General features: G+C 43.0%; 1 protein-coding gene across 4 annotated transcripts in view; it reads left to right on the forward strand.

The window, feature by feature from the left end:
- The first annotated feature begins 10,801 nt into the window (after positions 1–10,801).
- The window catches only part of CHST11 (carbohydrate sulfotransferase 11), a 158,128-nt gene continuing 149,203 nt past the window's right edge, over positions 10,802–19,726 (forward strand). For 2 of the 4 annotated variants that reach the window (XM_058022733.1, XM_058022736.1), the window contains exon 1: positions 10,802–10,952. In XM_058022733.1, the coding sequence (XP_057878716.1) occupies positions 10,835–10,952 (118 nt within the window). In that variant the 5' untranslated portion in view covers positions 10,802–10,834. The remainder of the gene's footprint in view (positions 10,953–19,726) is intronic. The other 2 variants (XM_058022735.1, XM_058022737.1) reach the window with 1 other exon arrangement.

Below are 19,726 nucleotides of genomic sequence, written 5' to 3' on the forward strand. Positions count from 1 at the left end.
TTTGCTTGCTGCCCGAAGAGGAAAGGCAATCTCCTAGCACACTACAGGACATTCCCTCCTCCATGAGGATGATAGCCTCTGAGATGAGAAACACAGTAGTGGCTGCCTGCACTGAGGACCTGTCAGTGCATTGTTACCATAATGGCTTGTATGCCTTAAGGAGGACTCTGCCTCCAGTGCTGGAAGAAACCTGGAGTGGCCTTCAGAGGGAGGAGCTCTGCAGGAAGCAGCCAACCTGAGGAGCACCAGAAGCACTACTGCTACTGCTGAGAACTTCTGCAGGAAGGGATGGTGTCGTTCTCCAGCCTCTAGCCTGGGACTTGTACCAGTGGCACAGAATGCTACTGTTGAGTTCTGTAAAGTCTCAAACCTCGTTTCAGTAAAAGTTGTGTTAATGTGTATCCAAGCTGCGCACACACTGTTAAAATCCACTTCTCTAAAGTGCTTTCTGATCATGTTTATATTCTCCTTAGAATGAATCACAGATGTTTTGTTGTTTGGGGTTTTTTCCCCCTTAATCCCATCACTCACATGGTGGGTGAGCATGCTGTTATTTGAGCACTCTGTGGTTTGAACTAGGTCTGTTTAATTTTTTACTTCACAAACTGGTAGTAATAGTGGAAAAGGAGGGGGAGAAAGGTTTATAGTCCAAACACAAAAAGAAAGATCATATCTACTTCCTCAGTGTGTTGAACTTATGTGTCCATGTCTTGGCAGCAGGAAGGCTGTAAGAAGAGATCAGGAGCTGGCCCCATGTTGGATACAGCTGGCTCTAAAACAGTCCCACTGCTGTCCAAAGCCGAGTCTATCAGTGAGGCTGGTGGCACCTTGATGGAAAAGTGTTTAAGAAAGGGTAAAAAATGCTGTGTAGAAGTTGTGTGAGAGAGGAATGAGGCAAGAACCCCCAACAAAATAACAGCCCTGCAGGCACCAAGGTCAAGGAAAAAAGAGAGGGAGGAGGTGCTTCAGGCACTGGAGCAGAGGTCACCCTACAGCCCATGGAGAAGGCTGTGCTGAGGCAGGTTGTCCTCCTGCAGCCCATGGAGGATCATATCAAAGCAGTCATCCACTGCACAAGACCCCATGCTGAAGCAGAGGAACAGTGTGAGGAGGAAGGACAGCCAGAGAGGAACTGTGTATATGGACTGACCACAAACCCCATTCCTCCATCCCCCTGTGCTGCTTGGGGGAGAGGAAGGCAGAAGAGTCAGGAGGTTCAGCTAGGTGGAACGGGATTTGGGGTGAAGGTCAGGTTATTTTTCTGGATTTTACCGGGGTTTGGGCTTTTTGTTTGTTTGGTTTTGTGGGGATTTTTTGTTTGCTTTTTAGTTCTGTTTTTGTTACTCACCATATTTGTTTATTTCTTATTGGCTATAAGTGAATTGGCAGAGGTTGATGTCCTCTAAGAAAATCTCTCTCTCCCTAGTAATGTCAACAGTTTAATTGCATGGCATCATTTGCAGAAAGGGCACTCTCTCAGTAGATCAGTTTGCTTTTCAACAGCATAAGCTTGAAGCACTGTCATTCAAATAGAATCTCTACCAGTAGTTATTTTTAAAGTGATTTCAAGTCTGTTTTGTGCCATTGAAGGATGTGTTTGCAGTTGTGTTGACAGAAAACTTTCTTCTTAGGGTTAGCTATATGTTTTTTGGGGAAAAACAATATGCCTTTCAGGATGCATTTGCAACACTATTTGATTTTGAGACCAGTGAAAAGGGAACTAATGCAGATTTGAAAGTTGTCAGTCATAATCTTCTGCAGACTGCACTATGCATATGCATTCTCTATTTGCTTTACCTAAATACTGACAAGAAGAGAATAACAAGGCAGCATGAAACCTCCAGAAAATCCAGAAAACAACTTTGTTTTGTGGTGGTTTTTGGTTTTGTTTTGGTTTTTGTTTGTTTGGTTGGTTTTTGTTTGGTTTTTGTTTGGGTGGGGTTTTTTGTTGTTTTGGTTTTGGGTTTTTTGTTTGTTTTTTTGGTTTCTGGTTTTTGGGTTTTTTTATGATGATGAATCACATGCAGAAAATGTGCATGAATCACATGTAGCAAATGGTCATTCTTCTTCCTGTGCAGGTCTGGGCAGACAGCTTAATCGTATTTGTTCCTCATCAGCCTTTGACAGATGTTATAGAGTCAATATGGATATGTTATCCTAGCTCATCTACAGGAAGAGATAAGCTGTGATAGAATTAAGGCTCATGTTTCATAAATCAGATCTGAAACCATACCAGGATGGATCAAGAAAATGTGCTGTAGCTGCTGCTGTTACTCTGGAAGACATTGTTAACTTTCTGTTCTGAAGAAATGTGACATAAATATCCCTTTTTGCCTTCCAGACTGTATAAAGAAGATGTATCAAATTACCAGAACTGGGTAACCTTTCTAATTGAGTTAATTTTTCTTAATATAATTGAACTAGTGGTAAACTCAAACTTTTCCTCTCACATAGGCCAAGGTATACTTCATGTTTCAGCTATGGCTTTCCATAGTCACATCTCAACAAGGTTTATAGATTCTCTTTGCTGGAGCTAAGTCATGTTCTCCTTTGCAAGTACTTCACAGCACAGTTGGAATTGTAACTCCAGTGTGGGCAGTCCATAAGAATAGGGAGCCACACCAGAGGGCAAAGGTAAGGAGCAACTCATTACACAGATGTGACACTCATGGAGTGTTGGGTGTGTGAAATGATTTGGAAAAATGTCTTTTCAGGTTGAACAATATTATTTTAACAGCTGCTGTGTGATTTATTATCTCTGTTCCCTCTCCTGTAAAATCACCTAGACATCCTTTAAATACAAAGAGTCTCTGAAGTCCCACCTTTTAATTGAGAAGGGATGGTGAAAGAGAAAAAAACCTAGCATTTAATTAGCTCTAGAAAATACTTTTCTTTTAAATGTGTTCCTAAACTGCTGCTTATAATCCCATAGTGCTTTTCAGTTAAGCACCTCATAGCACTTCCCAAGCCTAAGGTCACAGTAGAGTAGACTGAGAAAAATCCTACTTGTAAGTACAAATTTCTGCCTCTCCTCTTCAGTATATTGATTTTGAGTTGTGCAGTTGTCCTTTGGGCACAAAACCCACCTTGTTTTCAACCTTGGATCTCCTTTTAATAACCATACTTCTACTGGCTTCAGTGGATTTTTTTCTCCTAGTGCAAATGTCAAAGGAATGAGACAGGAAAAGCATAGCAACATAAGAGGTATCTAACTCTCCACTTAATGTTGTTGACTTGCTGTTGGTTTTGGAAATTATTCAACACATTTAAGCACACAATTAAATCAAATACATATGTAACTTGAAGATGTAGTAGTTTACATGTAAATGAGAATGAAAAATTGCATAGAACTCATTTCACTACTGAAAAATAGCTAAGAAATTTTCCAGCATCTGTCGGCTTAAAATGGTCTTCTGAACATGTTCCAGGTATCCAAAGAGGGTGTGTGCTTGTCTTCAGTTTTGGCATAAAAGGAAAAGAAAAGAGAAAACTCTATCTCAAAATTCCATACTTTCCTACAAGATTTCAGTTTGTTATGATTGCCAGAAAATTGGTTAATGCTTTTATGGGAAAACATTTCATAAATAAAAATGCTTATATTTGTATGTAGGGTTGGTGGTTTTTTTTGGTAGAAAAAAATCTGGGAATAGAGAGGACACATTATTTGTGAGAACTCAGCACATCCCTCTGGATGTCCAGAGTTGCCAAGAACTCTCTTGAGGGGCTTGGAAGTCCTGGAATGTTGCCAGGAACACCTGGTGGCTTGACTTTGATCCTTCCAACGAATTGCCACCTGTGTTTGAGGACATGAGAGTCACATGGGTTTGAATGGTGCAAGAATGATGTATTTACAGGCTGAAAATATAGATTTTAAGGTTTTTGGTATAGGGGTTATGGGGACAAAATGGAAGAATCAGGATGTCCCATCCTTCTTTCTTCTTCTTGTCATCCATTTTCTGTGATGATGTTAGCACTTGGGGATTGGTTTAGAATAGAAGTGCACTGTGATAGGTGATGGGTATTGGGAAATAAAAGTATTTATGATATACGTGGTTTGTAGTATATAAAGACAACACCACCTCGGGGGTGGTCAGAGTGCCTGTGGCTGCCTTGCTGAGCAGATCTCGGCTGGGCAAAAAGAAAATTTTGTAGATAAGAAATAATAAACAACCTGAAGACCGAAAAAGCGAAGAGTCCAGACTCATTCTTTGAAAGCGCAGGCTGCCACAGAACCACCATCCCATGCATCTCGGGGCAGAGACAGACAGCTGGACCCAAGAATTATTGACCTAAAATAACCTCTACTGAGATTAACATGGTCAAATACAAGAAAAAATCAGGGTCTCATTTTGACTGTAATGTAGGTGAAAAGATAAAAGGATACCAGATGAACATTAGAGCACAGAAAACATGAGCTTTGACAGCATTTCCTTCAAAAACAGAAGATTTAGAAGGCTCTGCTGGGAATTTTTTCACCTAGCTGTGCAATATAGGTGCCTGTAGCAGAGACAGACATCCAGGAGCTTTTCAGTCAATGGGCACTTTCAGGGCATGATTCACCTTATTGCACTTTGGATGTCTAAAACAGGGCAAATTAATTGTGTCATGTAAATGTGTTTTCTGTTGACTAACCATGTATCAACATTTTACCAGTTGGAGACCAGATGGATGGAATATGAGAGCTGGGGCAATGGATCTACCCTAGGAGAGACAATAGTAATGGTTTGGAAAGAAACCATTTTCTTTCATAAAGAAACTTTACAGAAAATACCAGCAATTGACTTATATAACCAGAAATAGAGACTGTTTCAGAAGAGCCAAAAAATAATGTAAAAGTTCTTATAAAATCCCAAACACAGGAGATGGTTATGGATTTTTATTTTACAAAAATTACAATCTTGACAATATGAGTAACTGATTTTCCAGTTTCCTTTTTCTTTTTGGGTGGGGCAGATCTTTCCTTGCTCCAAATCCCTCCAATAATAATTTATTCTACGATCCTCTTCATGTCTTCTGCAATGATGTTTTTGGGTTTTTTTTTAAGTCTGTGTGTTCATTCCTATTCAGCTGGATTTTTCTCCCCAAGCCCCACATAAGCCACTCCAACTCTTGGAGACAAATCAATTTGCTCCCAAAAGCATCTTGCTTGAACTTTAGCTGGGAAAGTGCTACCTGGTGAATGGAGTGAGCTGCTTGTGTTTTGTAAACTGTATGCAGTTTATGCTGTTCTGGTGCTGTGTGGCTTCTGCTCACTACATCCTGCCTTCCTGGCTACCAGGCTTTATCCTAACACCCTTGTGTCTAATGAGCAGCAGAGCAGGATGCCAGCAATATGTTCTGAAGAGCATGAGTAATCCCTGGTGTCTGAGAATAGAATTGGTGTGAGCAACCCTAAAAAAAAGCTGGTGATTCCTCTTATTTCAGCCTCTCTGTGCTCTGAGTCACACTGGAGATGATGCCCCAAAGGTCAGCTGACAAAGAGATCTGAATTTCAGTGCAACTTAAGGGTGCACTGTCATTGCTGGGGAAAATGCTTGTCCATTTAAAAATCTCCTTTCAACACAGGCAACAAAGTCAACAAGGGGGTTCTGATTGTCTTGCAGCTGCTTTGGCCCCTACAATTGTTAAGTTTTACTCCAATATTTCACTTCATAAAAAGTGCCCTTCATTAGCAATGGGGAAAACTGCAAAGGAAGTATACACACAGTAAAAAAAAAAAGAGAGCTGAACTTCAATGGAACTTGGCAAATATTTTAATGTCTGCTTTGCCCAGGCTGCTCTGTTTGTAACTGTGGTGACAGGATGCACTGGAATTTTTCTTGGATTTGATTTTCAGGAGAGTGTTCCCCAAGTGAAGCCATTTGCATTGCAGGACAAAAGCTAAGCTCTACCTAATAAATGTCACAAGCAAACACCAATTTTTTGGCAGACTTGACCACTGCTACCTATTGCAGGGCAAACTGATGTTTCCTCTGAAGCCGATGACATTGTCCTGGACAGTGCTGGACCACTGGGTTTGATCCCCTACAGCTGTTTATTGCAGTGGGCAGAGGTGTAAACATCCACCACCTCTAGAAATTGCATCCTTCAAAGCCAAGCTTAAAAATTGCTTCTATGCCTATCACCTCCAAGTCTTGTTACTAAGAACTTTACAATTAATACCACAGTGCTCTTACATCAAGTATAGATTTTGCTTGAAATACAGCATATATTTTAATCTTGAAATACAGCATATATTGCTTCTCCTGTGTGGGATCTCAGCGCCTCAGGACTGAGGTGCAGAGTGACCGAGACCACCCTTGGGGGGCTTGGGAGTCCTGGAATATTGCCAGAAGTGTCTGGTGGCTGGACTTTGATCCTACACAGGAGACGACACCTGTATGAGGATGGGAGGATTTCACCGGGTGAATGGTGAAGGGATAAGTTACTTAGAGTGTAAGACACAGGGTTTAGGATTTCTGTACAGGGGGGTCTAAAGAAGTAAGATGGAGGAATTGGGGCGTGTCCTGTTCTTCTTCTTCTTCTTCTTCTTGGCTTCCATCTTCTGTGGTGATGTTGGCACTTTGGGATTGGTTATTACTAAAAGTGCACTGGTTAATAAGGGTAAAAGGTATTGGGGAAAAATGATAAATACTGTATAAGTAACTTCGAGTATAAAGATAGGTGACCGCCCCGGGGGCTCTCAGTGTGCTCATGGTTGGCTGCTGAGCAGACCTCTGTCGGGCCAAAAGAAAATCTTTTAGATAAACAATTAATGAACACCGAGACCGAGAAAAGATCTGAAGTCTCTTCTTGTCCTTTGAAGCGCCGGGCTGTCCAAGGCCACCTCGGGCCTTTCCAGGTCACCCAAACAGCCGAGAAACCGACACTCCTGGTTTCTTCACAGGTACATGGGGGGACTTATTTGGAGGGAAGAAGAAGGGGGCAAGACATCTGCTTAGCTCCAGAAAGGATTGTCTTTCAGTTCTCTATGAAGATGGCTTCCTGGAGATGGGTGGCCTTTCATTCATGCAGACAGTGAGTTTCTGACTGAGAAATCTGTGTAGGGAAATTAGCTTTGTCCTAATTCCACTGGAATAAGCTGGGTTAGGGAGATTCTCACATATTTTTTTTAATGAGCTCGGTATCTTAGAATGTGGTACCATATGTTAATGGAATAACATTGCCAAACACTTTTGGACTGACAGGCAATCTCAGGCTGAGGTAGGGAGAGTCTCTGAATATTAACATAGTTATTTATTTGTCCACCTGCCTTCAGACAGCACATTTTAGGGCAGCTTGTCAAATGAAAGGTCCACAGACTGGCTGGCATCATTAAAGCAATGTCCATATTCCTTGGGGGATAAAGCCTGAGACCCTAAGACCTTTATGATATTGCTGTTCCCACCAGAGAAGTTAAAAACTTATCCCCACAGAATATAATCAGAAGATACATCCCGAAGATTTTCTCATTCACCTGTCTTTATCCTATGGTGTGATGGGATTGGAGTCACAATGGTCTCAGGTTAGACAGAGTCTGAAATTTGTAGTTTCTGTTTCAGATCTGAAGGCAGCCTTCGTTCCTAAATCTTGTGAGTATTTCGTCAATAACATTAGATATTCTGTAAAAATTTCACCCTCTGTTTTTAAAGGATGAAGCTTATCAGTATAAAACAAAACAACTTTTTTTTTTTCTGGGATTCTTTCCTTAGAGAGAAAAAGTTGCACAGAACCTATATGTGTCTCACAGATACCTCTGTTTTCTAATGGCATTCTGTTTAACCTTTCAACACACTCTTCAATATTAGCCTGCTTGTAATTTTTTTGATAAATTGCACCCTGAATTTTCTACATGCTGTATTTACATCTGTGCTGTTCTTCAATTGCAGTTTTGCTATTTTTTGAGTTTTATCAATAAATAGTGATGCGGGCAGTTGTGTTTGGCAGTTTGTTGGGTTTCTTTTGTGAAGCTCTTTTATTATACAAAATAATCCACAAAATATTGTCTGTACTTTTGATGTCACTGGCATCTAGTTCTTAATCTCTTAAGTTTTTCTTTCCAGATATCTCTTGGATGATGGGACAATTTTTATTCAGAGATACTGGTTATTGTCATGGCAATGATAGGTGATCACACCTACAGTACTATCCAGACTCCCTGCAGCTCTGGAGCTGCTGAAGTTTCTACTCAGAGAGAGGCATACTTTAGAAGAAGTGCCTAAGCTGTTCATATGCTTATTCTACAACTTGGCAACCACCTGGAAAGACAACTGTGTTTTCTTGTTATGCTCCTTGTTATGTTCCTCAGTTATGCTTTTCTTTGTGGGAAAACAAAAAACTGGCTATCTCAAAAATAGGCTGCTGCATTTCATTGTCCTGACTCACCAGGAAGGTTGTCATAGTTGGAAATTTGCAGAGATGCTGTAAGCTGTGGATACTGAGTTTATAATTGACAATGTCCATACTGATGCTTTTTCTTTATAATGTTCTTTTAAAAATAAATGGCAACACAGCTGGTGATTTTCTTCTCAATGCTTTAAAACTCTCCATCATTCCATTAGAGGATGATGCCTACAAAAAAAAAAAAAAAAAAAAAAAAAAAAAAAAAAAAAAAAAAGAAGAAAAGTAACTATTCTTAAGCCACACTGAAAAACAGTCCGCCTTCTCTAACTCTCTAACAGTATAAAGATTTATATTGCGTAACTTGGCTGAGTATTGAGTTCTAGGCTTTTTCCCTCAGTCCTCAATATCTTATCCAGGCTCCTGGAGACAGTCCAGTTTTCTGTTAAAATACTGCGCACTGTTGTGCTGCAGCACATGAATTGCCAGGGGATGCTGAAATGCCAGGCTCTGCTTCTGGTTGACTTTTGCTGACTGCCTTAACTATCTGCCACTTTGCATTACATAAAAATGCTTCTCTTTGTCTAGTGCTTATCATAGAATGACTTTTTGTCATGTTTGCAGTTTGGACTTAAAAGAGAAAAATTAATGTAAAGCTTCCTTTACATTAGGAAGACTAGAAAATGGTCACTGCATATTAAAACTGCTAAAAGAAAAAAAATGGAGAAAATCTAGAGAAAGTAAGAAAAATGTGTCAAACCTTTGTTAATCAACAATGGAATTTGTTTCTGATAAAAGGAACTCCAGGCCAAAACTAAATAATCTACTCCATTGCAAATGCCTAACTAATTACTGGTTTATCCTTGAGGTAAAATCTTTGCCTTTTGGAAAGTGGAAGATGACTCTCATGACTTTGCATGTTTCTGTCACGATTAACTGGAATGAACACTCATACCTTCTGGGTTTGTTTGCTTGTTTGTTTTGTTTGGGGTTGTCTGTTTGTGGGGTTTGCCTCTTTTGAGGGCGCAGGGGGCAGTGATGGGAGGGGATGGAAGTTGGAGGATTTTTTTTAGCCTAAAGTATGTTTTACTCCACTTCCTTCCCATCTTTGGATTCAGACTGTTCAGGGCTATTTTCATTTTAAAGACCCCTCCCCCCAACTAATCGGAAGAGCAGAAAGAAGCGCGAGAGCAAAAAAATCCCTTTATGTGAGAAGATGGTATCAACATCAGTATAATGTTCTTCATTTTAGCAAAAAACAAAACTAATAGCAAAGTGGTATTTGGGCGCGTCAGGGGAACAAACAGAACTGTCACCACCGCACAAAGATGAATGGTATATTGCTAAGAAGACATTTCCATTCAGCACTGTACTTTCAACACCTGTGTAGGTCAGAGCAAGAGGACAGTCCCAGTTAGAGAGCTGTGCCGTGTGGTTCGCCGCTGGGAAACCTCGCTCGGGGCTCCGCCGAGCCGCACTCGCTCACAGTGCCCGGCTCCCCAGCAGCCCCAGCTGTCCCAAACCCGATGCTCGCTTGGGCACGGCAGAGGCCTTTTGTTCTGTAGCTCGCAGCTCCTCTACATTCCTCCCACGTACGGGCTCGTACCTCATGGCCTGGTGCTGCTCTCGATTACGGAAAGGTAGATCCACGTTCGGCGGGCCGACTGCGGCGCAAGGACCTTTTGATTCCACCGACAAATGAACAGTGTTAGTTAATGCATAAAACTTAGAAGTCTCGGGTTTGAAAACAAAATAAACCCCTTTCATTTCCGTCAGGCCAGGTGGCACTGTTTGCCCCCGAATGGTTCCGTGCGCCTGAAGTTGGCGTTTGCGCCGCTGATAAAATGAACAGCTCCCGGACGGGACAGCGCGGCACCGGCAAAACACGACGGCAGGGACCGGCTGTAGCACAACCTGCGGAGCGAGGGGAGACCTGCAAGGAGGCATTTAGGGTTACCGGAGCGACGGACACCGCTAAGAGTGCGAGAATTTCTCTTCACGAACGGGGCGTCGGGCAGATCCAGGCAGGAACGAACGCTCCTGCCCGCCGGCGGCTGCCGGACCCCGCCCCCCTGAAGAGGTCGAGAGTGACCCAGAGGTGGTCAAATTCACGGGCAGCGGGGCCGCTCGGACGGCGGCCGCCGCACGCCCCCGCAGCTCCTCGGGGCCGCCCGGCTCGTCCCCGCCCGCCGCCGGGCGGGACCATCTCTGCCCTTGGCGAGGGGGGGCCGCACTCCGCCCCGGCTCGCCGCCTGGCCCGCCTCCCCCCACCTCCGTGCGCGCAGAGCGCCCCTCCGCCTGGCGCGCCGCATGGTCACGCCCAGCGCGGCATTAACGCTCCCCGGCGCGGGGCGCGGGCGCCCGGGCATCCTCTGGCGGTGGCGCCTCGGTGAGGGGTGGGCGCGGAGCGGTTCCTGGCGCTAGACCTGCGCGCCCCGCCGCCCTCTCCGCCGCCCTCTCCGCCGCCCTCTCCGCCGCCCTCTCCGCCGCCCTCTCCGCGCCGCCGGACAACGCCATGAAGCCAGCGGTGCTGGAAGTAATGAGGATGAACCGGGTGTGCAGGATGGTCCTGGTCACTTCTGTGGGCTCCTTCATCCTCGTCATCTTCTATTTCCAAAGTATGTTGTACCCAGGTAGGGCACTGCAACCGCACCGGCCCCGCCGAGGGCGGCGCCCTCCTCGCTCCCCGCCGGCGCAGGTGGCGGCCGCCCTGCGAGCCCTCGCCGGCTGCCCCCGGCTTCAGCTTTCGGCTCCCGGCGCCGCTGCGGCAGGCGCGGGGCTCGGTGGCGGCGAGCACAGCGCCCGCAGTGGCTGCGGGAAGGTCGCCTCGCCCCCCGTTGGAAACTTCCCGCGGGAGGGAGGAAAGTTGGTTTGTTTAAGAATTTTATTATTTTCCGCTTTATATTGTGTGTTTGGTGAGAGGGGGAGGGAGACGACAGCGGCTGGCAAGCGCTTCATGGCTGAGGGGCGACGGGAGCTGCCGACGGGTCCCCCTCGCCGGGAGCGCGACCTCAGCTCCCCTCTCCTGTCAGGGGTCGCGGGCCTTCGTCTTCTCATCTTTTCGTTTTTGGAAGGGTCAGGGACACCGCGGCCGGCAAGGGCACCCGCTACCGCCGGCGGCAGCTCCGCTTCAGCTCGCCCGAGTTGTCTGGAGCGGCGGGGGCGGCTGCCCGGCCCGGTCCTGCCGTGTTCGGGCGGCCGCGGAGCCGCTGGCTGGGCACGGGTGTCCGCAGGGACGCAGGCTGCGGAATGCTGTGCAGGGATCACCTCGGATCCACACTCCCGGGTACCAAAAGCGACTTCAGCTTTTCAGTTTCCCTCATCCTAGGGACGGACCTGTGTCGGGGGCAGCGGATGCTGGCTCCCAGGGAAGTCCCACGTCGATCAGCTACTGATTCACACAAAAGTGGGCTTGGGCTGTAGAAGTTTAATGAGGTGTCCAGCTGTGTGCACAGACACCTCGTAGATGCTTTGTGCAGCTTGGTGAAATTTGTCCAGCATGGCAAAAAAAAAAAATTGGTCTGTCTGTCTGTCTCACTTTCCCCCCTTCTGCTTGAGAAATGACGTGGAAATTGCACTTGCAGTGACTTTCTGGAGGGATCTGACAGCTGAGCAGAGGAGCGACGCTGGGGACAGGGAATGATACCTCGCAGTGGGCCAGCAGCTGTAGCTGGCAGGCTGGCCACACTCCTCAGCAGGCGAGTCTTCCCAGCTGTTATTGTCTACTGTCTGCTCTCAAGTGTCCTGCCTACAGGCATATACCTGTGGCTGATAAGGGAATTGCAGTCTAGTGAAAGGAAAAAGAATCTATTCAGGTCGAATTTTTCTTTCCCTGTTTGTGGCTCCCATAGTTGCCATATGTGTATGTGGTGCTTAGAGGCGTAGTTTAGTGGTGGACTTGGCAGTGCTGAGTTAGGGGTTGGACTCAGTCTCAGAGGTCTCTTCCAACCTAAATTATTCTATGAGAATTGATTTTTCCTGAAAGTTTTTGGAGAATTTTTCATCAAATGGTAGAGGCTTGATGCACTGAAAGAATTAGGAATCAGTAGATCTGCTGTTCTGTGGTGAAGCCAAGTCGTGTTTGGTGTTTTTCTATCAGCTGTCTGCTCCTCCAGAGTTGGTATAATTTGCTTGATTAATGTGTTCTTGTATGGTGCCCTTCTGTGTTAATACCTGCCAACTTCTTGGGAAAGTTAGCATATTTATTATCTTTCCTGCTGTGTCTGTCCCATGTTTACAGGTTTCACAAGGATTGCTCAGTCCTTAGCAGACCTGGAGAAGGCTTTATTTCTGGTCTTCAAGGCACCATGCAGAATTATGGGTTGTAACATAGCTTCACCAATTGAATAGAAATGTGGTATTTTAATTGGTGGAGTTCCACGGATAATATAGTTTACAGACCTATTCAGAAAATTTGGCCGAGACTTATTATTTCCCCTTGTTTCAGATGAATTATACTGCTGGAACACAAACTTTGCATGCAGTAGGTGAGAGATTAGACTAAATATTCTTGTGCGATTTTTTGAATGTAGAAAAATCATATTTTAAGAATTCTCAATATGCTCTATAGTTAACTATTGGAGATTATGGCTTTATATTCATTATATTGTGAGGCTATAAATAGGCTGATATTTTAGTACAGTTCAAAGGATTTAGCATAAGCTCCAAGGAGAGAATGCGATGCTGTGAAATCACTGGGAGGATAATGTGCACCCGTTTTCTGTGTGGCACATAGGTTGTTAGTGTGAATGGAGTAGATCTGGAAATAAATAGAATGCAAACTTTATTGTGCCTTTTCCATCATAACTTATTCTGAGGTTTTGGGGGTTTTTTTTTGGTGGGCTGTTTCCATGGCAGGAACTGCTGGGAAGCTCTTAAGTTCTGCTTCGGTATCTAGTTCCTACACAGTTACACAGTTCAGACAGCTGCTCTCCCAGATATGTTGGGCCATTGTACGTGTTACCATCCTGATAACGCAACTGATAGACGAATATAGAGTTCCTGAAGGGTCAGTAGGGAGGTGGTAGACCTGTGAATGTGATATAGATTGTGTAGTGGATCATTTTTAGGAATTAAGTCTTTTTTTGTAACATGTGCTTGTAACCTTTATTGTGTGGCAGAATTCACTGGAGCCAGATCCTGGGCAGAGTGTATGCTGGGACTGGAGGTGTTAAGAGCTTTCAAAATCTTGGTTAATGTCCTTTTTGTTGTTGAAGGGTGTTCTAAATTCTAGCTGGTCTTCACTGAAGCATGTCTTTGGATGGCTGCAGGAGGGAGCTCTCTCATCTCTGGCTTGCCAGTGTCACTGTTGTTGGTAGCTTACCATGGTGTCTGGCAGAGGCACTTTCAATCAGAATTAGATGAAAAACTCCCACCCAAACCTTTTGGAGAGAAAATAAGATTTTCAGATAAGTCCTCAGCGAGAAGTGTCAGGTCCTTCTTGAGCCCCAGAGTTCTCTCAGTGAATTTCGGGAGGCTGCTTACAGGGCTTTCTCGTCAGTTTCAGGTGAGAGAAAGTGAAGGTGAAAGATGCTAGGAGGCCACCAGATGATGAGTCCAACCCCTTGTGGGTTAAGATAAATCTTTATCTGTTAGAGGGGATTTTCCATTTTAGGAGATCTGAACATGGAACTCTTGCTAGAAGTGTGAGACCCAAATTTCTGCTGATAGCTTTTTTTTCTTTGGGGTAAAAAAGAGAAAATTACATAGTTAACAGAAACCTTTTTTTTTTTTTTTAAAGACAGGCAAAAACCCCAAACAACACAAACACACTTAATGCCTGAAGCTGAGAAGATGAGCTTTGCCTTATCTTTGCAAAAGAATATAATGTGTCCCTTGTTCCCTATCTTAAATACCAACACATTCATGCTGGAAGGAAATCAGATGGTTTTTACTGTTTCTTCTCTTTTTGGCTGTGTTCCCATTCTTTGCTGGGAAGCCAGCTGTAAATGTGCTGTTTGGTTATTGCACCTTTGCGTTATCTGAGTTTTGTCAGAGATTACCGAAGAGCTGGGAACCCACCCTCCCAAGTTAGGTTCCCCAACCAGTTGTTGTTGAGGGAAGGTGAATTATGCAGCTCTCCAGTGCTCAGGACCACTGTAAAGAAAATGCTGGAGATGATCCTGGCTGTCTGAAGCTATGTTTGTTCCTGGGGGATGAAGTGGTAGTGGGGACTTCAATGTGTTTTACCATTGCCTGTCCAGCCTTTACTGAAAAAAAATCCATGCTGCAGTGTTTGCTATAGCTGGAGATATAGCAGTATAGAGCTGATTTTCCCTGTCTCTTTTGCTCAAATATTTCCCCCTTTCAGTCTCCTGCCACGTGCTATCTAGATAACTGAGTGCAAGCTTATTATTGCTCCATGCTCCTGGAACTTCAGTCTGTGTGAAATAGCTCAGTCTTGGGCTTTTATGTGACAGCACATCATAGTTTTATCTGCTGTATTTCCTATGAAATCAGTTTTCTCACTGGTCTTTAGCCTGCCTACACTTTCACAGATGTTTTCTTTGTTCTGTTGCTTCCCAGCTGCAGCAGGTGGGGGACTGTGAGTCACCCAGTGGAGGCAGGAGCTGCTCTGCTGGGCTGGGGGTCACAGTGGTGGTGTGTTAGGATCCCCCAAGGTGTAAAATTGAGGCAGGATAATTAATACTGTTTTTATCTTACCTCAGACAGGTTTATGAAACTGACTTATTCTAAACCTGGTTCCCTTCCCATCCCTCCCACTTGCTTTTTTTTTTTTTTTTGCTCCATTTTCCATGTCCTGTTTTAGACTCGTACTACTCTCCTCTGGATGCTGATGAAGGCTAGATCTCACAGGTCAGACTTGCCTCATCTCCATGATCATCTCAGTTACATTTGCAGAATGGTATGGTTAATGTCTGCCTTTGCTCAAATATCAGAACAACTCAGACCACAGGAGATTTTTTTTTTTCCTTAGGTTTGAAGACAAGCTTACCATTGGTTTTGATGGCAGATTCTGTTTGAAAATCAATGCAGCAGTCTCCCATCTTGCAACTGATCCTTGCTTTCTCCCTTGCTTACAAAGGAGAAGAGATCTGCAAGGCGGTTGGGTGTGTGCCATTCCTTTGATGGACCCTGTATACTGATTTTAAATTATTGTGTTTGGGATACAGAGAAATTTGACAGCCACAAGAAACTGGCCCTCATTTAATTGCATGCAATGAAATCCATCCCCCAGAAACCCTGCTGTGTGCTGTATCTGTTTGTTGGTGTCCCTATAAAAGCTTTTCATAGATTTCCATGGAACTGTCATCAGTGTGAGCAAACCTACTCTGGTGACTATGCTTCAGAAAGACTGGTAGTCTGGAATTGCTTTGAGTTGAGAGTTAAGCTGCTCTTTGTATCTTGTGAAAATCTTTGTGGTTAGTGAATATTAATCTTATTAGAAGAACAGCTTTTTCTGTTGCAGTGCAAATGAGTGTAGGTTTTTGCAACAACTGCTTGCTGAACTGAAGAAATAAAAATGTCTCTGAATGTGTTCAAGCAAAAATTACCTGGGTAATTATGTTGCAGTCCTGTCTTATTTCATCAGGATATTTTTTACTCCACTGTTACATTTTCTACTTTGTAGGTTTTTATAAGTTTTTTTTTTTTAATTAATACTGTGTATCAATATTGGGAAAGTAACTGTCCTAACTTTCCGCGTACTGATGCTCTATTCACAGATGTAAAGTGTCATGACTTAGCTTAAGTAACTTTTTCAGAGATAAAGTCAGTGTGCATGGAAACTTTGTCTTGAACTCAGCAAAATGGCATATAGAGCAGAAATGCCCAGTGCTTTTTATGAACAAATTGATACAATTGATTTGTTGCAACTAGAATCTCATTTTTATTTCATATTCAGAAATATAAGCATCTTTCTGAATTCTTAAGTTGCTTCCATTATGCTTCAGAAGTGACAGGTAATTTATCTTGTACTGTACCATGTAATTAACTTTAAAAATGGTTCAGACAATTGGAAGAAATTAGATTCATGTTACTTTTTTGAAAGCTGGCACTACTGTATTTTGTTTGACTCTGTTCAATTTCTATATCAAATCCTGCCTGACAAAGCTTCTGCAGTTGTCCTTGTGTGAATGTCATTCTAGCACAGTGTTTTTTCCTCTCAAACCTTTTGGGCTGGTGCATATGTATTATGTATCAACTCTAATTTAATCCTGAGGAAGTTAAGGACTGGGATGGCGGACACAATGATTTGAATCTGATGGTTTTTCTTTCTGATTGTTTGTGCTGTTCAAAGCAAATGTTTGAGTTCTGTATGTGACTTGAAGTGTCAACATACATAAAATGAAGCATAAGATGCATGGATGAAGGGTCCATTTGAAATCAATGAAAAGAGTTTTCCCCTTCACATTAAAGGAATGGAATTAGGATCAGGAATGATCCTTGTGTAGGCCTGGCATGTCCAGGATAAAGATGAAGACATGTCTGTGGTGAGTTACATAGATTCAGCAGCCACCTACTATCTTACAAGGATAACATTGCAAAGCATGTTTGTGCTTTTTTGCATGTTCCTGTTCCCTGTAGCTCATTCATATAGGATCTCTGTGGGCAAGGTATTTGTTGTTACAGTCAGAATTCTGACTGGTTCAGTTAATTCCTCATTATTTGCGATTCAGTACCCAGGTTATATCCTTTTGTTATGGACAGAATGCTTGCGTGTGACAAAGTGGTGTTTCTGGCACAAGCCTTGTGCTCTTAACTAGAGGATGAGACCACCAGAGGCTACTGTGAACCAGTGAAAGAATTCAGTTCCTAATTATCTCCAGTTCATGCCACAGGATTTTCTTGGATTTCAATACTGTGACTGTAATCAGCATTGGGTGCAATATGTTCCCGCTTTGATGTAATTGTTTGGCACCTGAAACTAAGGTTTCATGGATAAACCAAAATTTTACCACATATGCACTTGGACTCTGCGTTGCTTCTTTTGTGTAATGTTTTCATCCTCCACTTTTCATTTAATGCTGATCAATGTATATGGTTTGTTTTCTTGCCCTCCCCACATGCTCGTTCATAAGGAGCTAGATGTTGGGGAGTTGTCTGGAGTAGCTCCCTTCCCTTCTGTGGAACTGAAATTCTAAGTTTCCACATGAATGGCCCATGTTAGATTTCAGCTCCCTCCCCTGTGTCCTCTGGTGCTGTCGCAACATGACTAGGCACTACCTAGTGGAAGGTGACCTGTGCCCAGATTAGGAGCACTTATCCACAAGGACTATCCTGTGGCAGTGTGCATTCTCTGCTCTGCCCTTTCTGCAGATCCCGGCAGGCTGGTGGGGAGCCCCTCTGGCAGAACATGGAAACTGCAGGCATGTCTGTGGGAGCTGGTGTGTTTTACTGGTTCCACTACAGGAACTCGGGGACTGAAAAGCTCTGTGGCAGGAAGCCTCAGAGAGCCACAGTGGATGACAGGACTCTCAATTCTGTGATATGCAAACAGGACTTTGGGTAACAGCATGGTATAAGTAGGTGCAGCACAAGCACTTTGTAATTTGCAGTAAGGAAGCTTTGTGTCCATGGGAGTCAAGGAAGGCTTCCTTGTGTAAAAAAAACCAATTCACTGCCTTATGCATTTAAAATTTAATTATCCAGGGTTTTTGGAGTTATTTTAAAATAGTAATGCTTTTTTGGGTTGCCTTTTACACTGTGCCCAGTGTTGGCAATGAAAGCAAATGACAGCTTTCCTTTTGGTCATATTAATTTTACACATTAGAGATGCAGTCCTGAATAAGGCATTAACATTTAGGTTACAGGCATCAGAAGGGGATGCTGTTTAAAAGAAATAAAGATGGCTGCCATTGGAACATTTGAAGGAAAATGTTCATTAGAACACACTGTCTGAAATTGAGGCTAGATTTGGAAACTGAGTATTTCATGTCTTTTCCCCTGACAAATTTGAATCTGTACATTAAAAAAGCCAAGTATGAGCACTTATAAAATGCTGACTGGAAAAAAAGGGCTATATGCACAAATGTGTATGAATGTGCACATGCACTCACTCATCTTCCCACCCTCTACAAAATCTGTAGTTGGTGGCCCAGGTAATCCAAATGCACAGATTTCTGCAGTGCAAACCTTTTTGTCCTAACAAGGCTGCTGAAGTTCTTTGATATTAAAAGAAATCCCAAAAGTGCCACATGCTCCACATAGGTGCCTTTGTTATTTTACTATGTGCAATGAGTGATAAGTGTGGTTTCTCATTTCTGCTACTCTTTTTCAACTTACACATTTGGAAACATCCAGGTTGAGAGAGGAATCATTTTATTAATTCTTTGTAGGCTGTAGAAGAGCAAGGATGCACTGTGCAAAAACAGGTGTGAAATGCTCACATCCTTAAGTGTTGTCTGCCCTTCCTTTGGCAGTGAGAGGCAGCCTTGGTTTCTTTGAGCATTGTCTCAGGCTAAAAGATGCTCTCCTTAGTCATCTTAATATCAAAAGATTTTCTCTTTTTATGTTATTTGGCTGAGTGGTAGGAGACATAGATTTTAATTGCAGAGTGCATGTATATAATCCACAAGGAATAAAAGGCTTTGTTGGGTTTCAATCCACTTCTTGAACACACTGTACTCTGTAAAAAGCAGGGAACTGTGGAATTCTTTTTTTTTTTTTTGTCTTTTATTAATTTTTAAGGCATCGACACTCAAGATACATTTTCTAAACGATAAAAAGGTGGGCTTCAAGACCCTTAGAGTAATGCCTTCTGAATTCATTTAATAAATGACATTGTAGCTAGTAATTTTCATGCTTTTTTGGCTAATAAATGATTGTATAAAGGAATCAAACTTCAAAATGGATAGCCTGTAGGGATTTTTGAATTAGTCAAGGTAGCCATATAATTATTAAGGTGACTGTAATTGGATCTCATGGATGATCTTTACTGTAATACCTTGTCTTAAAACAAAGAGCTTTAGATAGTTAAAATCCTTTAAAAGACTATTTGCATTATAGTGCTTTAAAGCTGATTGGTATGCAGGCAGAACAAAAATGTCTGCATTATCTGAAGTGACCTGATGTGGAATAGCACATTCTGCACCCATGCTGGTGGGTACCAGGAACAGAATATGTCCTTCTAGTAGTCTGTATTTTTACAGTCTGTGTTGGAAGTGGTAGCAGAAAATTTATAGTAACTGAGGAGGAGGGCCTTAACACTTTTTAAACACTTGATGATTAATAAAATGTGTCAGTTGGTGTCATAAATACAAAACGATAAAGCCTGTCTTGATTGTGTATTTTGGTCTTGATTAACTTCTAAAATAAATTTGAGTTTCCAGATGGTGATAAGCTTGTGATAAGTTTTATCTTTAGAATTAGGCATGTGTATGTGTGCACATAATTATGAAGTTGAAGTAACTGCTAATCATTGGGGCAATACACCAGAGTGTGATGG

This window comes from Melospiza georgiana, chromosome 4 (assembly GCF_028018845.1).
Source record: "Melospiza georgiana isolate bMelGeo1 chromosome 4, bMelGeo1.pri, whole genome shotgun sequence".
In the NCBI taxonomy this organism is placed as follows: Eukaryota; Metazoa; Chordata; class Aves; order Passeriformes; family Passerellidae; genus Melospiza; species Melospiza georgiana.